This window comes from Nerophis lumbriciformis, linkage group LG27 (assembly GCF_033978685.3).
Source record: "Nerophis lumbriciformis linkage group LG27, RoL_Nlum_v2.1, whole genome shotgun sequence".
Classification (NCBI taxonomy): Eukaryota; Metazoa; Chordata; class Actinopteri; order Syngnathiformes; family Syngnathidae; genus Nerophis; species Nerophis lumbriciformis.
Genome location: NC_084574.2, coordinates 21,509,082 through 21,531,638, shown reverse-complemented (window position 1 = coordinate 21,531,638; position 22,557 = coordinate 21,509,082). Strand labels below are relative to the sequence as shown.

The 22,557-nt window shown below is 40.5% G+C and overlaps 1 protein-coding gene across 1 annotated transcript in view; it reads left to right on the top strand.

The window, feature by feature from the left end:
* Positions 1-22,557, top strand: part of vegfc (vascular endothelial growth factor c) — a 66,719-nt gene that overhangs the window by 12,455 nt on the left and 31,707 nt on the right. The window contains exon 2 of the mRNA XM_061987843.1: positions 17,663-17,882. Coding sequence (XP_061843827.1) covers positions 17,663-17,882 — 220 coding nt within the window. The remainder of the gene's footprint in view (positions 1-17,662; positions 17,883-22,557) is intronic.

Below are 22,557 nucleotides of genomic sequence, written 5' to 3'. Positions count from 1 at the left end.
GCTGTTTTAACTGCCCACTAAATGTCGTAGTAGCAATTATTTGTATCCCCTGCCCCCATACTTCAGAGGGGGCGGAGCTATGTGCCATGTGTCAACACTTCAGTGTTTGGACACTACTGTACATACTTGTGCTGCTTATTAGTGATATAGGGCTGCAACTAACAACTAATTTGATAATTGATTAATGTGTCGATTATTACTTTGATTAATCGATTAATAATCGGATAAAAGAGACAAACTACATTTTTATCCTTTCCAGTATTTTATTGAAAAAAAACAGCATACTGGCACCATACTTATTTTGATTATTGTTTCTCAGCTGTTTGTAAATGTTGCAGTTTATAAATAAAGGTTTAAAAAGAAAAAAAGTAGCCTCTGCGCATGCGCATAGCATAGATCCAACGAATCGATGACTAAATTATTCGCCAACTATTTTTATAATCGATTTTAATCGATTAGTTGTTGCAGCCCTATAGTGACAGTATACAACATGTGGATTGTTACACCAAATACATGCTTTTGATAATCTGTACATTTTGTGTTGTACTTATAACTAGGGACACACTTTCTGGGGGCACATAAATATGCTGAATTATGTATCCCCTTCTAACTTAAATGTGATTAATGAAACGAGTCCAAATTCACAAGTATTCACAAGTTTTCACAACCGGGCTTGTTGATGAGGGATGGCCTTCACCCTAACCAGGAAGGCGCCATCAACCTGACTAGGAACATAGATTATTGTTTGAGTCACACTTGACTAACTACACTAGAGCAAGCCTGGTCACAGGCAATTACAGTGTCTGTTAGTCCGGGTGAGGAGTCAGTTCAGCTAGAACTGGAAAATCCCTGCACACATAGCATTTCTCCTAGAATAATACACTACTCACATAATGTTTTTTCTGCAGTGACTGTGCCAAAGGTGGACATGCATTCTACTGAGGTCGCAAATTATGGCGCGTTCAGTGTATCGCAGCACCAAGCAAACAATCTGAAGATTCCCGTCATATCAATTCCTAGATATGGTCGAAATTATTTAAAGCGCACCACGCAAAATAAACGCAACATTAATAATATTACTACTACGGATAACTTTAACAAAAAATCCTCAAAACAGCCCACTACCTATAATATGGGCTTTTTAAACATAAGATCATTGTCTCCCAAAACGTTATTAGTTAATGAGGTCATTAGAGACAACAATTTTAACGTTATTGGTCTCAGCGAAACCTGGCTCAAACCAGACACATTTTTTTGCGCTGAACGAGGCATTTCCTCCTAACTATACGAATGCGCATATTGCCCGTCCATTGCACCAGCCGTCCAAGGTTTCTCATTGTCATCCCATTGGGTTGAGTTTTTTTCTTGCCCTGATGTGGGATCTGAGCCGAGGATGTCGTTGTGGTTTGTGCAGCCCTTTGAGACACTTGTGATTTAGGGCTATATAAGTAAACTTTGATTGATTGATTGATTGATTGATTGTTGACGATAATGCTACATATGTACAGAATAAACCACATGGTGTTAGTACATCAGTTGAGGAAAATGAGTAAATTACATGAATAACATCCTGTAATTTGATGTAATCTTGTGGTAGATAAAAAATTTACACCAATGGGAGCATTTTAAAACTCTGCCAGACTCAATTCTACCTATGATTATAATAAACATCACATAATTTTTTCAGAAAGTATAAATAACAACAAATGAAGATAGAATACTATTAACTGCAACTTATAAGTGTAAAAAAAAACACCCACCCACCCATATTTGCATTCAAGAGCTTCTATAATTTGTTGTGTATCATGTTTAGCTATTCTTTGTCTTTGAGTCTTCCAGTAATAATGATACATGTAAGAAACATACTTTATTTGCTGACACGGAAGCAAGAATTAATGATTTAGAAGTTGAATTGTGGAGGGACATTAGCCGCGAGCGAGCATACTAGAGTGTGTTGAGGATGCGCTCATTAGCTTGTTGCTTTTATATTTGTGGCACACAGGTAGAATGTCATCAACATGCATTATCACGATTTAACGATAGTATCAATACTGTAGTTTTATCGTCGGCCAAATTCAGATTGTTTATAACCAAAATCATTTATATTACGCAAACCTACTCTGGACTATTTTTCTTAAGCGATAGAGGCAGTGCAAAATGGATGTTTTTAAAGTAAAGGTTGCCGACCCCTGAGCACGACCGCTACAAATTTAACACAATCGGGTGTTCCAACAGAACCATATAAGGTTAGATTTTTTTGGAAGTGCACTTCAACAAGCCTTTAGAACAGGGGTGTCAAACATACGGCTCGAGGGCCGGATCAGGCGGGATGAGATTGCTAAGTATAAAAATTAACCTGAAATTTTTGAATGAAAGAAACTGCTGTTCCAAGTGTGTCCACTGGACGTCGCAATAGCAATTCTTTGTATATTTGTAGATGATGCTACATATGTACAAAATAAACCACATGATGTTAGTACATCAGTTGAGGAAAATGATTAAACTACATAAATAACATCCTGTAATTTGATTTTGATGTAATTTTTTTATCTTGATAGATTGAAAATTAACACCAATGAGTTGACTGATGAACATTATCACATAATTTATTCGGAAAATATAAATAACGACAATTAAAGATAGAATACTATTGATCGCAGCATGTAAGTGTAAAAAAACCAACAACATTATGATTTGTACAATTTCAGAATTCTATTTTTAAACAAAGAAAGGAATCTGAAGTTGTCTTTATTTGTAAGTTATCTTGCCATGATTTTACCAGTCCGACCCACTTGGGAGTAGATTTTTCTCCATGTGGCCCCCGATCTAAAATGAGTTTGACACCCCCACTTTAGAAGAAAGCAGCAGATTCCAGCCATTTGAAGAAATTACATTTTAAGTTTTCTCATCCGCCTCTTTAAGCCCTAATCCTAACCTTAAAAAAATAACACACACACACACACGCACTTCACTCGTGGACAATGTGGATGTCGGACCCTCTTGCCACTCTCATGGCTTCTGTTTCTGACATTTAGGGCAGAAACATGCCAGAGTGACCTAATGATATCGGTTTGATTTGACCATTCAGTGTTGGCGGCAGAGCCTTGCATGCAGTCAGCAGATCTGCCTCCCAGCCAGATTCCCAGCTAGGTGGTTGTAAGTTCGAATCTATGCTGGTTTGCATGTTCTCCCAAATGCTTCTGTGGGTTTACTCCAGTCGTTCAAATTCTGTGTTTAATTGTTTGGAAACTTCTCCAGTCAGCTGTCTGTGACAAACAGAAGTTGTAATGAAAGCAAAATGCTTTATTCTCACATTTAGTGGCAAGTTACTTCATGAATAATTGAGATTGTAAAGAGTTTAATACAAACATGTCACTTACAATCAGTATCTTAGCATTGAGTCGGTTCAGTGTAAACAAACAGCAACAGGTACTCCTGTCGATGACTTCACTCATTGACCATTTAACCTCAGAGATTCCTTCCTGTCCGTGTTGAATAAACTATAGGCATTGCACGTTATTATAGCAAGTGCAAAATACTATCAGAACATCAGGAGCTTGTAGAAAAATAGCACCATACCATGAGATATAATTATGTGTATTCCAGTTGTTATTAACACAGCATTAGTATTAAAAATTAAACAATAGGCATGGAGGACAGTGGGATGACAACAATGCTTGAGTTTATTATCACCAACCTGAGTAACATTTTCCACTGGGGTATCAATACATTTATTCATAGCTTTATATTATTAATACAATATATACCGTATTTTCCGGACCATAGGGCGCACCGGATTATAGGGTGCACTGCCAATGAATGGTCTATTTGAATCTTTTTTCATATATAAGGCGCACCGGATTATAGGGCGCATTAAAAGAGGCATTTTTTTATTATTTTTTTTATTGTAAAACACTTCCTTGTGGTCTACATCAGTGGTTCTCAACCTTTTTTCAGTGTTGTACCCCCTGTGAACATTTTTTAAATTCAAGTACCCCCTAAAGCATTTTTGGTTGAAAAAAAGAGATAAAGAAGTAAAATACAGCACTATGTAATCAGTTTCTGATTTATTAAATTGTATAACAGTGCAAAATATTGCTCATTTGTAGTGGTCTTTCCTGAATTATTTGGAAAAAAAGATATACAAATAACTAAAAACTTGTTGAAAAATAAACAAGTGATTCAATTATAAATAAAGATTTCTACACATAGAAGTAATCATCAACTTAAAGTGCCCTCTTTGGGGATTGTAATAGAGATCCATCTGGATTCATGAACTTCATTCTAAACATTTCTTCACAAAAAAAAAAAATCTTTAACATCAATATTTATGGAACATGTCCACAAAAAATCTAGCTGTCAACACTGAATATTGCATTGTTGCATTTCTTTTCACAGTTCTTTTTGACAGACATTTTAGTGAGGGTCAAACCATCATGGCATGGGGGAAACTCTGGGTTTATGGTAATGAATGGAATAGCCTACTTGATTTGATGTTCAGTTTATGAACTTACATTCATATTTTGTTGAAGTATTATTCAATAAATATATTTATAAAGGATTTTTGAATTGTTGCTATTTTTAGAATATTTAAAAAAAATCTCACGTACCCCTTGGCATACCTTCAAGTACCCCCAGGGGTACGTGTACCCCCATTTGAGAACCACTGGTCTATATAACATGTAATGGTGGTTCTTTGGTCAAAAAGTTGCAAAGATTATGTTTTACAGATCATCTTCAAGCCGCTTTCTGACAGTCGCTTCAGGATGCGCCGTTTTGTGGGCGGTCTTATTTACGTGGCTCACCTTTGACAGCGTCTTCTCCCCGTCATATTTGTTGTAGCGGTGTAGCGTGCAAGGACGGGGGTGGAAGAAGTGTCAAAAGTTGGAGCTAACTGTTTTAATGACATTCAGACTTTACTTCAATCAATAACAGAGCAGCATCTTCTCATCCGTGGCTCACTAGTGCAACAACAATGCCGGAAATGTGTCCCGTGAAAAAACGTCCGATCAGAACTCTCTAAGAACTAAAGTTCCAAAGGTGAATAATGTAAACTCACTACACCGGTATGTTTTAGCGCTTTCATGGCGAGTTTACTGACAGATATAAGTAAGAACTTTACACTACTTTATATTAGAAATGGCAACAGCGGAGGATGAATGTCCCATAACAAGAAGATAGAGAAAAAGAAGAAGCTTATCGACTACGGACTACAAAGGCGGAACGCACAAATACAGATTAGCAGGTACCAGAAGGTAAGAAAAGTTGTTTTTGCATAATATTGCGAAACAAAACGCCAGATAATATGTCTTACCTTATACACACACCATAATAATACTCATTTGTTGAAGCACAGTACAATCCATCAAGCGGTGCGGCTTCATAGCTTACCAAAGTCGTACTAAAACATTTTTGATAGGTTTTTGAGCGCCGTGTGTAATGTTCTATATTTTCAATGGAACCGATGAAATGCTGCTGTTGTTTACTTGAGTCACATTGCAGTCTACACGTATCTCTTATGTGTGACTGCCATCTACTGGACACACTTATCATTTCACCATGCACCAAATAAAATAGCTTCAAGGTTTTAACCAAAATTATTCCGTACATTAAACGCACCTGGCTATAAGGCGCACTGTCGAGTTTTGACAAAATGAAAGGCTTTTAAGTCTTATAGTCTGAAAAATACGGTAGGTTTCTATTTTGTTGTACCATTGGCCAGTGTTAATTTTAACAGAAGTTTTTCAATTAGTTTTTGTCCTAGTTTTTTGACGAAAATGTATTTCAGTTTTAGTCATATTTTAGTCATGTAAATTAATTTAGTTTTAGTCGACTAAATTCCCCAACATGTGCGTCAACTAAAATTAGAGTAAATTTTGTTGACTTAAATATAAAGTATAACAGACAACGCATCTTTGAAGTTGTCTTGAAAGCACTTTCATTCATTATTTTTATTGCAGAGCATCTCAAAAACTAAATTCACAAGACCTGCATTCCGTGAATATTTCAATAAGTACATTTCACACTAACTTTATTGTGTGGTATTATTCAACTTTTTTTTCAAACGTTGAATAATATATGACTAAAATTGTCGCATGAAGAAATGTGTTTTATTCTTGATTGGCAGGCAAGCTTGCCTAAGGGTGCTACAAAAGTAATGGTTGAATAAGTCTTGCTCCTTCTCTACTGTTTATAATATATGAGTCATATGGAAAAATTAGTTTAGGCCAACTTACTGTTGCGTAGATCAGGCATGTGATTGTTCCGTCTATAGTCGGAAATCTTTCTTTTTTATCTCTGTAAAAATATAAACAATTATTTTCCGTTTTTCCGTAATGAGTACAGTTTTTGATAATCCATTCCGGTTTGCGGCTGCACTGGTAAAAACAACGGTTTTCCATTTAAAATTATTAACTTAAAAAGCTACGTAGCTTAACTACATTTGCCAGTAGCAAAATTTCAACTCCCCTCGATTTGCCCAAAAATGAAGAGTGCTAAGTCTGTCCTATCCATTCTCTCCTCAGCCTCAAGTGATCAGAAGATTTAATATAAGTCTCAGTGGAAGAAGTGTCAAAAGATGGAGCTACCTGTTTTAATGACATTCAGACTTTACTTCAATCAATAACAAAGCAGCATCTCCTCATCCGGAAACAACAACACCGGAAATGTGTCCCGTGAAAAAACGTCAAACCGGAACGCTAATAACTAAAGTTCCTTGGGTGAATAATGTAGACTCGCTACACCGGTATGTTTTAGCGTTTTCATGGCATATTTACTGACAGATATAAGTTAGAACTTTACACTACTTTATATTAGAAATGGCAACAGTGGAGGATGAATGTCCCATAACAAGAAGATACAGAAAAAGAAGAAGCTTATCGACTACGGTGTTGGCACAGACTACAAAGGCGGACCCGCGCAACTTTTCAAGATTCATGCAGATCCCAAATACAGATCAGCAGGTACCAGAAGGTAAGAAAAGTTGCTTTTGCATAATATTGCGAAACAAAACGCCAGATAATGTCTTACCTTTTACACACACCATAATAATACTCTTATGTTGAAGCACATCAAACGGTGCAGCCTACACTTATCACTTATGTGTGTCTGCCATCTACTGGTCACACTTATCATTACACCATGTACCAAATAGAATAGCTTTGAGGTGGGTAAGCTCAACTAAACGTATTCCTTACATTAGGCGCACTGTCGAGTTTTGACCAAAAAAAAGTATATTAAGTGCGCCTTATAGTCCGGAAAATACGGTAATATTAGTAATTAAGAGAGAAAACAACGCAATAAAATAATAAAAAACATAAGACTTTAAGATGATCAGTAAAAAGCCAGATAAAAAATGTGTCTTTTGCCAAAACTAAAAATAAAAATTAAATGCTCTCTCTAGTTCTCTGGTAAGCTGTTCCACAGGTGGGGGCCGTAGTGGCTAAATGCCGCCTCACCGTGGGTCTTTGTTCTGGTATTTGGTAAAGCTAAAAGGCCAGTGCCAGAGGACCTCAGGATCTGCGAGGGTTGATACGGTAAAGCAGGTCAGATACATAAGAAGGCGCAAGGCCATTAAGACATTTAAAAACTAATAATATAACTTTAAAATTGACCCTGAAGCAGACGGGGAGCCAATGCAGCGACTTATTATGTAGACATTTGTTCCTTCCAACTTTCTTCACGGTTTTAACTGCACTCTTTTGTGTTTCCTGTTGGCCAGCATTATTAATGACGGGTGTGGTGGTGTTCTTTCCTCCGTACAGCGACAGGCATTCTTCGATGTTATCCACTTTCACCACCATAATAATATTGCTAGAATGGATTCATATCACCAAAATGCTTTCCACTAAAACCCATTTTTCATTCAGTCACACATTAGTGATGGTTGACTCCATTTGTAGCCAGAGCTGCCTTGAGCTGGACAGACGGAACGATGGCTGCCAATTCACGCCAATGCCTCTCCGACCATGACCCAGCATTCATTAACATTTATACAGGAAAGGCAGGGTGGGTGCAGTGTCTTGCCCAAGGACACAAAGACACAGCAATGTTAGTTAATGTACAAACCCCAAAACTAGTGAAGTTGGCACGTTGTGTAAATCGTAAATAAAAACAGAATACAATAATTTTCTAATCTTTTTCAACTTATATTCAATTGAATAGACTGCAAAGACAAGATATTTAACGTTCGAACTGCAAAACTTTATTTTTTTGCATATATTAGCTCATGGAATTTGATGCCTGCAACATTTTTCAAAAAAGCTGGCACAAGTGGCAAAAAGACTGAGAAAGTTGAAGAATGCTCATCAAACACTTATTTGGAAAATCCCGCAGGTGAACAGGCTAATTGGGAACAGGTGTGTGTAGGGGTGTAACGGTACACAAAAATTTCAGTTCGGTACGTACCTCGGTTTAGAGGTCACGGTTCGGTTCATTTTCGGTACAGTAAGAAAACAACAAAATATAAATTTTTTGGTTATTTATTTACCAAATTTGTAAACAATGGCTTTATCATTTTAACATTGGGAACACTATAATAATTCTGCCCACGTTAATCAACATTAAACTGCCTCAAGTTGTTGCTCAGATTAAATAAAATTACAAAACTTTTCTTCTACATATAAAAAGTGCAACATTAAACAGTTTCAAGACAACTCATCATGCTTAAATTATTACAGCATTTGGGAAGCCTGTAGTTGATTTTTATTATGTAAATGTTATATTTGTATCAACATGTGATAGCAGGGACCCTGCCATTCAAAACTAGGCTGCTCCATTACTTAAGTTAAAGTTAAAGTACCAATGATTGTCATACACACACTAGGTATGGCGAAATTATTCTCTGCTTTTGACCCATCACCTTTGATCACCCCCTGGGAGGTGAGGGGAGCAGTGAGCAGCAGCGGTAGCTGCGCCCGGGATTCATCTTTGGTGATTTAACACCCAATTCCAACCCTTGATGCTGAGTGCCAAGCAGGGAGGTAATGGGTACCATTTTTATAGTCTTTGGTATGACTCGGCCGGGGTTTGAACTCACAACCTACCGATCTCAGGGCGGACACTCTAACCACTAATGATTAATGTAACTATAGCTGAAAAAATAGTATAATAGCAATAGAAGAGACTATTCATCCCTGAACACCATGGAGTTCATGTAGGCTTTATAATGCAGTTACATTAATATATCAACTATCAGAGACAGAAACTCTTCATTTAACATAATGTCCTTTTTTGCTGCTTCAACACAGCTCAATCAACACAGAAAAAGGTAAAGTGAAATAACAGACAGACAGGGCTTTGCTGTCCGTAACACACACAAACACGCATGCACACACACACACACACACACACACACACACACACCACAAAATGAGCTAACGTTACGCTAAAAGCGAATTAGCCTTCACCTCAAACCAGGACTGCGAGCGAGCTGAGCTGCAGTTTATATTTCTAGAAGGTCAACGGGCTCATAGTGATGTTACTAGTAGTTGACTGGGAGGTGTTCATTATAATTTGGGGACAGTCCGCTGCCTGATGCTTAACTGCTAAACGCTAAGCACTGAACATGCACTCTGAATACGCACTGTTACCGCTCTGAATACGCACTGCTGATTGACTGTTACCGCTCTGAATACGCACTGCTGATTGGCTGTTACCGCTCTGTTTGTAACCAATCAGATGGTTGTGTAGGTGGGACAATGCTGGGTGCTGTGTAGAGGACTGACAGAGACAGGCAGAGGGAAGCGGAGCAGCTTGTTAAGACTTTAGCTTAGGCGGCTACTTTATATGTTCGTGTGGAAAATCGTTCGGTACACCTCCGAACCGAACCGAACCCCCCGTACCAAAACGGTTCAATACAAATACACGTACCATTACACCCCTAGGTGTGTGCCATGATTGGGTATAAAAGCAGCTTCCATGAAATGCTCAGTCATTCACAAACAAGGATGGGGCGAGGGTCACCACTTTGTGAACAAATGCGTGAGCAAATTGTCCCAACAGTTTAAGATCAACATTTCTCAACCAGATATTGCAAGGAATTTAGGGATTTCACCATCTAAGGTCTGTAATATCGTCAAAAGATTCAGAGAATCTGGAGATATCACTGCACATAACATTGAATGCCCGTAACATTGGATCCCTCAGGCGGTACTGCATCAAAAACTGACAACTGTTTGTAAAGGATATCACCACATGGGCTCAGGAACACTTCAGAAAACCACTGTCAGTAACTACAGTTGGTCGCTACATCTGTAAGTGCAAGTTCAATCAATCAATCAATGTTTATTTATATAGCCCTAAATCACAAGTGTCTCAAAGGGCTGCACAAGCCACAACGACATCCTCGGTACAAAGCCCACATAAGGGCAAGGAAAAACTCACCCCAGTGGGACGTCGATGTGAATGACTATGAGAAACCTTGGAGAGGACCGCATATGTGGGTAACCCCCCCCCCCCCCTCTAGGGGAGACCGAATGCAATGGATGTCGAGTGGGTCTGACATAATATTGTGAGAGTCCAGTCCATAGTGGATCCAACATAATAGTAAGAGTCCAGTCCATAGTGGGGCCAGCAGGACACCATCCCGAGCGGAGACGGGTCAGCAGCGCAGAGATGTTCCCAGCCGATGCACAGGCGAGCGGTCCACCCCGGGTCCCGACTCTGGACAGCCAGCACTTCATCCATGGCCACCGGACCTGTGCCCCCCCCCCCCCCTCCACAAGGAAGAGATGGGCGGGGAAGAAAAGAAAAGAAACGGCAGATCAACTGGTCTAAAAGGGGGGTCTATTTAAAGGCTAGAGTATACAAATGAGTTTTAAGATGGGACTTAAATGCTTCTACTGAGTTAGCATCTCTAATTGTTACCGTTGTTATTGTTAAAACTGTACTATGCAAAGCGAAAGCCATTTATCAACAACACCCAAAAATGCCGTCGGTTTGGCTGTGCCCGAGCTCAGCTAAGATGGACTGATGCAAAGTGTAAAAGTGTTCTGTGGTCTGGCGAGTCCACAATTCAAATTGTTTTTGGAAACTGTGGCCGTCGTGTCTTCCAGAACAAAAAGGAAAAGAACCATCCGGATTGTTCTAGGCGCAAAGTTCAAAAGCCAGCATCTGTGATGGTATGGTGGTGTATTAGTGCCCAAGGCATGGGTAACTTACACATCTGTGAAGACACCATTAATGCTGAAAGGTACATACAGGTTTTGGAGCAACATATGTTGCCATCCAAGCAACGTTATCATGGACGCCCCTGCTTATTTCAGCAAGACAATGCCAAGTCACATGTCCAGACCTCTCCCATTGAAAATGTGTGGCTCATTATGAAGCCTAAAATATGACAATGGAGACCCCGGACTGTTGAACAACTTAAGCTGTACATCAAGCAAGAATGGGAAAGAATTCCACCTGAAAAGCTTCAAAAATTGGTCTCCTCAGTTCCCAAACGTTTACTGAGTGTTGTTAAAAGGAAAGGCCATGTAACACAGTGGTAAAAATGTCCCTGTGCCAACTTGTTTGCAATGTGTTGCTGCAATAAAATTGTGACGTCAGTTTTGTTATTTTTAGACTGTCAATCAACATGTTACGGTCACAAGTTGTCACATATTAGAACAATATACAATAACTTACTTAACAATATGCCTGTGTAGTTTTCGTTATTATACGCCTATGTTTCTGTGTTACTTTTTGTCCTCAGGGCTCCTTAGTTACGCCTGGTTTCTACGAACACTGATTGTATTCACCTGCATATGTTTAGCGATCAGTAGACTCACCTGCATATGTTTAGCGATCAGTAGACTCACCTGCATATGTTTAGCGATCAGTAGACTCACCGGCCTCTGATCACTAATCAGAGTACTATTTTTTCAAGTGTCACCCTGCCTCCCTTGAGGGTGTATTGTTCACTATTAGCGACTGTTATGTGTTTCTGTTCCACACCACGCAAAGGAGTCTTGTTCCCTGCTAGCTTTACGCTAGGTTGATTTTCAGTATTCCGTGTGTTGATAGCAGAAGTGGGTAGAGTACCCAAAAAATTTACTCAAGTAAGAGTACCGTTACTTTAGAATAATATGACTCAAGTAAAAGTAAAATGTAGTCATCAAAATAATTACTTGAGTAAGAGTAATAAGTATTCCGCAACAAAAATACTCAAGTATTGAGTAACTTGTGAGTCACTTCTGATTTTGTAGTTGCTATTTTTTAATGGTACTTGAACTACAAAACTCAAAACCAGTGAAGTTGACACATTGTGTAATTCGAAAATAAAAACAGAATCCAATGATTTGCAAATCCTTTCCAACTTAAATTCAATTGAATATACTGCAAAGACAAGATATTTAATGTTCGAACTGGAAAACTTTTTTTTTTTTGCAAATAATCATTAACGTAGAATTAAAGGGCAGCAACACATTGCAAAAAAGTTGGCACAGGGGCATTTTTACCACTGTGTTACATGGCCTTTCCTTTTAACAACACTCAGTAAACGTTTGGGAACTGAGGAGACCGATTTTTGAAGCTTCTCAGGAGGAATTATTTCCCATTCTTGCTTGTGGTATTTTAGGCTTCCCATTCTCCATTGTGGTATTTTAGGCTTCATATTGCGCCACACATTTTCAATGGGAGACAGGTCTAGACTACAGGCAGGTAAACGTTTGGGAACTGAGGAGACCGATTTTTGAAGCTTTTCAGGTGGAATTATTTCCCATTCTTGCTTGATGTACAGCTTAAGTTGTTCAACAGTCATATTACGCCACACATTTTCAATGGGAGACAGGTCTGGACTACAGGCAGGCCAGTGTAGTACCCGCACTCTTTTACTATGACGCCACGCTGTTGTAACACATGGCTTGGCATTGTCTTGCTGAAATAAACAGGGGCATCTATGATAACGTTGCTTGGATGGCAGCATATGTTGCTCCAAAACTTGTATGTACCTTTCAGCATTAATGGTGCTTTCACAGATGTGTAAGTTACCCATGCCTTGGGCACTAATACACCCCCATACCATCACAGATGCTGGCTTTTCAACTTTGCGCCTATAACAGTCCAAATGGTTCTTTTCCTCTTTGGTCCGGAGGACATGACGTCCACAGTTTCCAAAAACAATTTGAAATATGGACTAGTCAGACCACAGAACACTTTTCCACTTTGCATCAGTCCATCTTAGATGAGCTAGGGCCCAGCGTTTCTGGGTGTTGTTATTAAATGGCTTTGGCTTTGCATAGTAGAGTTTTAACTGGCACTTAAGGCTGTAGCGACGAACTGTCGTTACTGACAGTGGTTTTCTGAGGTGTTCTGAGCCAATGTGGTGATATCCTTTACACACTGATGTCGCTTTTTGATGCAGTACCACCTGAGGGATCCAAGGTCCGTAATATCACTTACGTGTAGTGATTTCTCCAGATTCTCTGAACCTTTTGATGATATTACGGACCGTAGATGGTGAAAACTCAAAATTCCTTGCAATAGCTCGTTGAGAAATGTTGTTTTTAAACTGTTCGACAATGTTCTCAGGCATTTGTTCACAAAGTGGTGACCCTCGCCCCATCCTTGTTTGTGAATGACTGAGCATTTCATGGAAGCTGCTTTTTAACCCAATCATGGCACCCACTTGTTTGCAATTAGTCTGTTTACCTGTGAGATGTTCCAAATAAGTGTTTGATGAACATTCTTCAACTTTCTCAGTCTTTTTTGCCACTTGTGCCAACTTTTTTGAAACATGTTGCAGGCATCAAATTCCAAATGAGCTAAAAATATGAATAAGCAGTCATGCTTCTTCTCTACTGTCTCTAATGCAAAAAATAACGTTTTCCAGTTCAAACGTTAAGTATCTTGTCTTTGCAGTATATTCAATTGAATATAGGTCGAAAATGATTTGCAAATCATTGTATTCTGTTTTTATTTATGATTTACACAACGTGACAACTTAACTGGTTTTGGGTTTTTTAGTTGATGTGTGCATTTTTACAGTCAGTACGTTTCTATGCACTTAATTATTCTGATTTGTCAAATAATTCAGTTTCTTCTATTTTCACAGCCACACGTGTCGTTCAAGTTTTTATGATCTTATCTCCAATGTGACTGATGGCCGTAGGCAATGTGCTACATGTTAATAAGTTAGGGCTAGTAAATTTCAAAATCTGGAGCTAACTGATAACTACAATATTCCACTGCTATTTAGTGTTGTTGGTAATGTTTAAATGTGTTTAATTGACACTTGGGGTTATTAAGATCATTAGAGAAATACAAAAAGATCACTATTTTAGTCAACTGTTGAGGAGGTTTCTGCTTACTAGTTGTCTCAAACACATACTTGCCAACCTTGAGACCTCCGATTTCGGGAGGTGGGGGATGGGGAGGGGGTGTGTGATGGTGGGGGGGGGGGGCATGGTTAAGAGGGGAGGAGTATATTTACAGCTAGAATTCACCAAGTCAAGTATTTCATATATATATATATATATATATATTTTATTATATATATATATATATATATATATATATATATATATATATATATATATATATATATATATATATATATATATATATATATATATATAGTATAGCAGTTGTGCACTGCACTCTCTAAAAACCCTAGATGTTATTGTCACATATGCATGTACAGGAGATGGCAGTATTGTCCTGTTTAAGAGTGTCACAACATTGCTCTTTACGGCAGACGAACTGCTTTACGGTAGACGAAAACGTGACTGCTGTTGTTGTGTGTTGTTACCGCGCTGGGAGGACGTTAATGAAACTGCCCAACAATAAACCCACATAAGAAACCAAGAACGTGCCCTCCATCATTCTACAGTTATAACGTGATTGGGCAGGCACGCTGTTTATATTGTGGGAAAGCGGACGTGAAAACAGGCTGGCCGCTGTCGACACGTCACTCAGGTCCGCATGGAGCTGGAGGGGGCGTGGCCTCCAGCCCTGCCTGAATTTCGGGAGATTTTCGGGAGAAAATGTGTCCCGGGAGGTTTTCGGGAGAGGTGCTGAATTTCGGGAGTCTCCCGGAAAATCCGGGAGCGTTGGCAAGTATGCTCAAACAGCCGGCCGGAATGTGCCGGTGTCATGTCACGTAATTCAATTTTTCCATTTTGGAAATATTCTGACATTTGTTAAACAAGTAGATTTCTATTTTATTATACCACCGGTCAGTGTTAATTTTGACAGAAGTTTTGTATTTCAGTTTTAGTCATATTTTAGTCTTGTAAATTAATTTAGCTTTAGTCGACTAAATTCCTCAACATTTAGTCAACTAAAATTAGAGTACATTTTGTTGACTAAAATATAAAGTATAACAGACAACACATCTTTGAAGTTGTCTTGAAAGCACTGCTATTAATTATTTTTAAGACTTAGACTTAGACTTAGACAAACTTTAATGACCCACAAGGGAAGTTGTTCCACACAGTAGCTCAGTTACAAAGGATGGAAAGTGTAAGGATGGAAAGGACAATGCAGGTATAAAATAGACTAACAATGTACCATAGTAGCAATATAAAATATAACATATATGTAATGATAAATAAATGATAAATGGGTTGTACTTGTATAGCGCTTTTCTACCTTTAAGGTACTCAAAGCGCTTTGACACTACTTCCACATTTTATCCATTCACACACACATTCACACACTGATGGAGGGAGCTGCCATGCAAGGCGCTAACCAGCACCCATCAGGAGCAAGGGTGAAGTGTCTTGCTCAGGACACAACGGACATGACGAGGTTGGTACTAGGTGGGGATTGAACCAGGGACCCTCGGTTCGCGCACGGCCATTCTTCCACTGCGCCACGCCGTCCCTAAATATTGAAGGATATTATTTACATAATATCCTTCAATATTTCAATAAGTACATTACACACTAACTTTATTGTGTGGTATTATTTTAGCTATTCAACTTTATTTTTCAAATGTTGAATAATATATGACTAACATGGTCGCATGAAGAAACTTGTTTTATTCTTGATTGGCAGGCAAGCTTGCCTAGGGGTACTACAAAAGTAGTGGTTGAATAAGTCTTGCTCCTTCTCTACTGTCTCAATATATGAGTCATTTGGAAAAATGAGTTTCGGCCAACTTACTGTTGCGTAGATCAGGCATGTGATTGTTCCGTCTATAGTCGGAAATCTGTCTTCTTTATCTCTGTAAAAATGTAACAAATTATTTTCCTTTTTACTTCGTTTTTTCCGACCTATAATGTGTGTTAAAATCTTGATCCGTCTCTTTGCCGTACCTGCCAACACACACGGTTTTCCCGTAATGAGTACGGTTTTTGATAATCCATTCCGGTTTGCGGCTGCAGTGGTAAAAACTACAGTTGTCCATTAAAAATTATTAACTTAAAAATCGAACCTACGGGGCTTAACTACACTTCCCAGTAGTGGCAGTAGCTTCGCTACTTTTTAAACAAGTAATGATTTCCGTAGCTCAGCTAGACCCATGTAGTGGTTAGCTAAGCTACATGCTACAAAAGAAGAGAGATGGAGAAAAGAAATAGGGAAATGGACTATTGTAACTCCACGGGCAGGGGACACATTATACGGGAAAAAACAATGATGATTGGTTGGTTTACGTATAAGAAAATCCATGATTGATTGGTTGGTTTACTATGATGAGTCACGATTGGTTAAGATTAGGGCAAAACATTACAGACAGGCCAATCAGAGGCAAGATAGGGCGGGTCATCGAACCAGGAAGGGAAATTACAACAAACATCCCAAATGACGACGATAGAGTTGGAGAAGAGAAGAGGGAATGTTCAAGTGGGCGATTTATATATTTTTTAAAAACTAGTGGAAGATGGCCCTGCGGTGAGGTGGCGACTTGTCCAGGGTGTACTCCGCCTTCCGCCCGAATGCAACTGAGATAGGCTCCAGCACCCCCCGTGACCCCGAAAGGGACAAGCAGTGGAAAATGGATGGATGGAATAGTGGAAGATGGCAGAGGGATTCTCTTCCTTAGATCCTTAGACGTCCAGGAAATCCACAGTGCGTCTACTTGGCCACATTTGGACAAATGTATGCGTCTCGATAAAACATTGCCCAAAACATTCATTTGAGTTGTTTACCATGTAAGCCCAAATCAAAACTGCTCTCCACATGGAAGACGTGGAATGCACGTTTAAGAACAAACATGATTGTGGCAGACATGTGATGACTAAATGCTACATTTCATTTTCATTGGTGTTTTAGAACAAGACAGTAGCTGACATTTTGTTCATTATTTCTACTGTTTATATTCTGACATTGAATAGTTGAATCATTTTGAAACACAAATATGACTGCAAGATATTTATTTTAATGCTATAAATCACAAATGGCTATTCAGATAAAGGAAGTTAGCTAATAGAATAAACATTGTTTGTACCCTTTATGATTTTTGTATTTGGAGCAGTTAGAAGTGGAGAGTGAGTCGAAGAGACAGAAATTGGCTATAAAATCCAACGCAGAATTCACTAAAGCAGAAACAAAAAGGAACATGCAAGCTGGTTCCGGACTTGAATTAAATTCACTTGTACAATGAGCTGTCGATGAGGTTAGCCAACTTACAAGGCATTCCATTAGAAGTTGTAGTGACATTTTTATCTATGTGTAACCTCTGCAGATCCTGTACAATAGACTTGAAATACTTTGTGTTTTCTCTTGTTTGTTTCAGGACTCTTCACCATTGCCAGACATGGAACACAGGTTGCGCTCAGCTTCCAGTGTTGATGAGCTGATGCGTCTCATCTACCCTGTACACTGGGCTGCCCTAAAGTGTATATCCAAACTACCATTTGCTGCTGTGTCCAAACTGTCTCACCGTCTCAGCCCATTAGCAGGAACAGATGAGACAACCTTTGCTGCTGCCTACCTGAACTTGGATGTTCTCAAAAGTAGGTTCCAGGTTTGCTCTCCTGCTTCTGTTTCTTTCCCAAGTGCAAGGTCATGTTTGGTTTTAAGATTATTTCCCTCAATCGAATACAAATTGAATGTATAACCTTGAGTTAATGTTATTTTCCTTTTTTACTGTCACACTGTTAGAATAAACCTACCAGTGGTGTGCCTAACATAACCAGAAATCATGATCATAATTAAAGATAAAATTATTTTTTAATTTACTCTCCCTAAATATCTAAAAGTGTTCATATTCTCTTCATGTCATATTATGCTGCTTCCAGTGCTGTTGTTTTTAGGTTACAGTTTGTATCCAATCAGAATTCAGCAGCTTATGTTGCCATGCTGTACCAAATCTGCCAGTGGCCTTCAGAATCAACAATGCGGGCGTCTGTGCACTGTAAATGAACGAACACATACAGTTGATAGACAATTGCGATAGCCAATCAGATCACGAGTTGTTGTCAGTAAGGCCTTCTAGCTGGCCTCACCTTGAACGTGACATTTATGCGTCATGTGATTGGATACTCACTGGGACCGTTAGTGGATGAATTTGAGAACACAAAGAGTTGATAGACAGTTGCGATAGCCAATCAGATCACAAGTTGTTGACAGTAGCCTATCTAAGTTGTCTGATGTTAACGAGACTGTGATTGGATACTCACTTGTCATTCCTGCTAAGTTGCAACTTAGCAGGAAGCAGGAATTGTTGACCCACAAAGAAGGAGAACAAAATGTTTATTAGGTGGCAGATATATATTTGCAAGGCCATTTTTTCAAGAAGGATATTTAAAGAGAAACTACCTCTTGTGAGACGATGTCGGCGATGAAATGGGGAAATGCCCACCATTTCCACTCGAATTGACGAGGGGTACCACTGGCTTATACGGCGTCCAATGGGTGTCACAAATTGTGAGTTCAAAAATTGTATTTCTTTATTTTTTCACGTTTAATATGTGTTTTGCTATTTTAATTTTGATAGTACCACATAAGATATGTTTTAATTGCCAATGCGGGTTTATTAATTTTTAAATGCGCCAGAAAATAACCCATTTCGTACACTGTTGAGTAGTGCGTAAATGTGTTCCTGTATAGTATTTCTCCAGCAATGGTCATGTGGTGACATAAATTATGGTATTTTGAGAGGTAATCATTGTGAAGTCGAACATCACTGAAGGCCTAGGTGGGAAACGCACGGCCCGCCACTGAAACCTACCATAAAATTCTGGAATATTAATATATTTATAGTAGAGCCGGGCGATTATATGATCGTGATCGTTAAACGTGATTCATTTGAGTTTGATCAAGTTTAACAGCTGTTAGCATATTTCTTTGATCAAACATGGCGGAAATATCTGTTAGAAGTTACTGCATTAGTAAACAATAGGGAAGCAATGATGCTTGGGATAATCCTGGACGGAACAATCCACCTTTATTAACCGTGATCATGTGTGTGTCTGTGAATGTGTGTATTTGTGTACATTTACGTGTGTTTGTGTGAAAGTGTGTTCGTGTGTGTTCGTGTGCGCTACCATCCCGTTCCACCCTCGCGAAAGTCATGCTCGTCACGACATAATGAATGTTCAGTCAGCGTTGTTCCTCTTCCCTTTACACAGCTGGAACTGCAGCCCAGAAGAATAAAATAAAGAAATATGACTACCACTAATATAGAAGTTGAACCACGACATTTATAAGGAGCAGCGGTTTTAGTGACAAGACTTTAGTTTCATTACCTGCTGCAGCTCACCAGTAATCCTGACCCGTATGCAGACTTGCAGGCACTTACAGACAGAACGTCGATGTGACTGAACTTCAGTATTTGTCCCAACTGGGAGAATAAACACGCTGACTAATTTAACCTGGAAAAAAAACATTTTTATATCTAAATGTTTTTATTAAGACTTTTTGTTTAAAGGCCTACTGAAACCCACTACTACCGACCACGCAGTCTGATAGTTTATATATCAATGATGAAATCTTAACATTGCAACACATGCCAATACGGCCGGGTTAGCTTACTAAAGTGCAATTTTAAATTTTGCGCGAAATATCATGCTGAAAACGTCTCGGTAAGCGTGACGTCTCGGATTGTAGAGGACATTTTGGGGCAGCATGGTGGCCAGCTATTAAGTCGTCTGTTTTCATCGCAAAATTCCACAGTATTCTGGACACCTGTGTTGGTGAATCTTTTGCAATTTGTTCAATGAACAATGGAGACAGCAAAGAAGAAAGCTGTAGGAGGGAAGCGGTGTATTGCGGCCGACTTCAGCAACACAAACACGACCGGTGTTTCATTGTTTACATTCCCGAAAGATGACAGTCAAGCTTTACCATTGGCCTGTGGAGAACTGGGACAACAGAGACTCTTACCAGGAGGACTTTGAGTTGGATACGCAGACACGGTACCGTGAGTACGCATGCAGCTGCGGCTTCCAAACATTTGATCGCTTGCCCGTACGTGCGTGCCGCTATGTGCATGTCCCGTATGTAACTTTGGGGACTTTGGGGAAATATATGTGCTGTATGAACTTTGGGGAGGTGAACGGTACTTTGGGCTGTGGGATTGAGTGTGTTGTGCAGGTGTTTGAGTTGTATTGGCGGGTTATATGGACGGGAGGGGGGAGGTGTTTGTTATGCAGGATTAATTTGTGGCATATTAAATATAAGCCTGGTTGTGTTGTGGCTAATAGAGTATATATATATGTATTGTGTTTATTTACTGGTTATGACCGAAAGGACAAGATCACGGGTACAAACGGCCGAAATGAGTTTCCGCCGCCGGGTGGCGGGGCTCTCCCTTAGAGATAGGGTGAGAAGCTCTATCATCCGGGGGGAGCTCAAAGTAAAGCCGCTGCTCCTCCACATCGAGAGGAGCCAGGTGAGGTGGTTCGGGCATCTGGTCAGGATGCCACCCGATCGCTTCCCTCGGGAGGTGTTTAGGGCACGTCCGACCGGTCGGAGGCCATGGGGAAGACCCAGGACACGTTGGGAAGACTATGTCTCCCGGCTGGCCTGGGAAGGCCTCGGGATCCCCCGGGAGGAGCTGGACGAAGTGGCTGGGGAGAGGGAAGTCTGGGCTTCCCTGCTTAGGCTGCTGCCCCCACGACCCGACCTCGGATAAGTGGAAGAAGATGGATGGATGGATGGATGGATGGTTTATTTACTGTTTTAGTCATTCCCAGCTGAATATCAGGTCCCACCCACTATTCTTGTAACGACCTGGTCGCATAGTGATGCGGGTGTGGTTCTCCCAAGGATGCAGACGGCTTCGGACACAGCTTGCAGGTAGGAATATGATTTATTTAAAATATAAATCATACGGTGAATAACAAAAGACATGCACGTAGCACAAAAAGGCAAAAACAAAAGGGCTAGCGTGGGAGCTCGCAAACCAAAATAGCCTAGCGTGAGAACTAGCAGCTAAAGCACAGGAAATAATCGTCGTCATCAGTTGTGTGAGAACAAACTAGGAAGCCAGACCGAGTGAGGCCAGGGCAAATACTAAATAGCCCTCTGATTAGTGCCCGGCGCTGGTGTGGGAACCAGCCGTGGAGCCGGCGCTGGTGTGGGAACCAGCCGTGGAGCCGGCGCTGGTGTGGGAACCAGCCGTGGAGCCGGCGCTGGTGTGAGAACCAGCCGTGGAGTCGGCGCTGGTGTGAGAACCAGCCGTGGAGCTTGGCGTGGTGGAGCTACAGGAGACGAAGCTTGGCGTGTCAGCCGAGGTGCAGGAACAGGTGCAGATGCTAGCCGAGGTGCAGCTGGAGGTGGCCTAGCTGGCAGTTGTGGCTTAGCAGGCTGAAGGACTGGTGGCGGTGGCCGTGCAGAAGGTTGCGGTTTATCACGCCGAAAGACTGGTGGCGGTGGCCGTGCAGGAGGTTGCGGTTTAGCATGCCGAAAGACTGGTGGCGGTGGCGGCTTAGCACGCCGAAAAACTGGTGGCGGTGGCCGTGCAGGAGGTTGCGGCTTAGCTGAGCGCAGTTGTGCCACCCCACTAGCACAGTTCCCAGTACTAGCCCCCCCCCTCAAGACGCGGATACCAGACGCGCTCCATGTGGTTTGGAACCGTCTTCAAGCGTGGGAGGGGGGTATACTCCTCCTCTTTAAATTGTCCAAACTGTCTGTTAGTCTTCCCAATATCATGGGACTGTAGAGACGACCAGGAGGGAGAAAACAGAGGAGTGGGCGGAGCTTGAGCTATAGGGGGTGGGGCCACAGTAATTGGGGGCGGAGCTTGAAAATCAGAATGTGACTGACTAGACTTACACTTAACAAAAATGTCCTGATAATGTTTTATCTTAGAATAAAAATCATTTGGAATTGGCTGACTGAAATAATTAGAAGAGGGAAAAAAAAATTCTTGCTCAATGACGTCATCAGAAGTGGGCAGAGTTACCTCTTCGGGGGGCGCCAATGAAATGACGTCATTGTTGCAAATGTCCATGTGACTGACAGCCCAATCGGAGAAATGTTTGGCGAAGTGGTCGATTGGGTTGCCAAACGTCTGAGGAGGGGAAGTTTGAGCTGCATGTAGCTTGCTGTGTACCAGTGGAGGAGTCTGAAAGAGTGGCGCGTCCTGGCAGCGAAGTGAAGACCTCTTGGGCGGCTTCCGTCTTCGCTGACGCGTCCCGTACTGCGGGGGTGTGGCGATATCCTCGGGCCAAACGGAGTGGATTG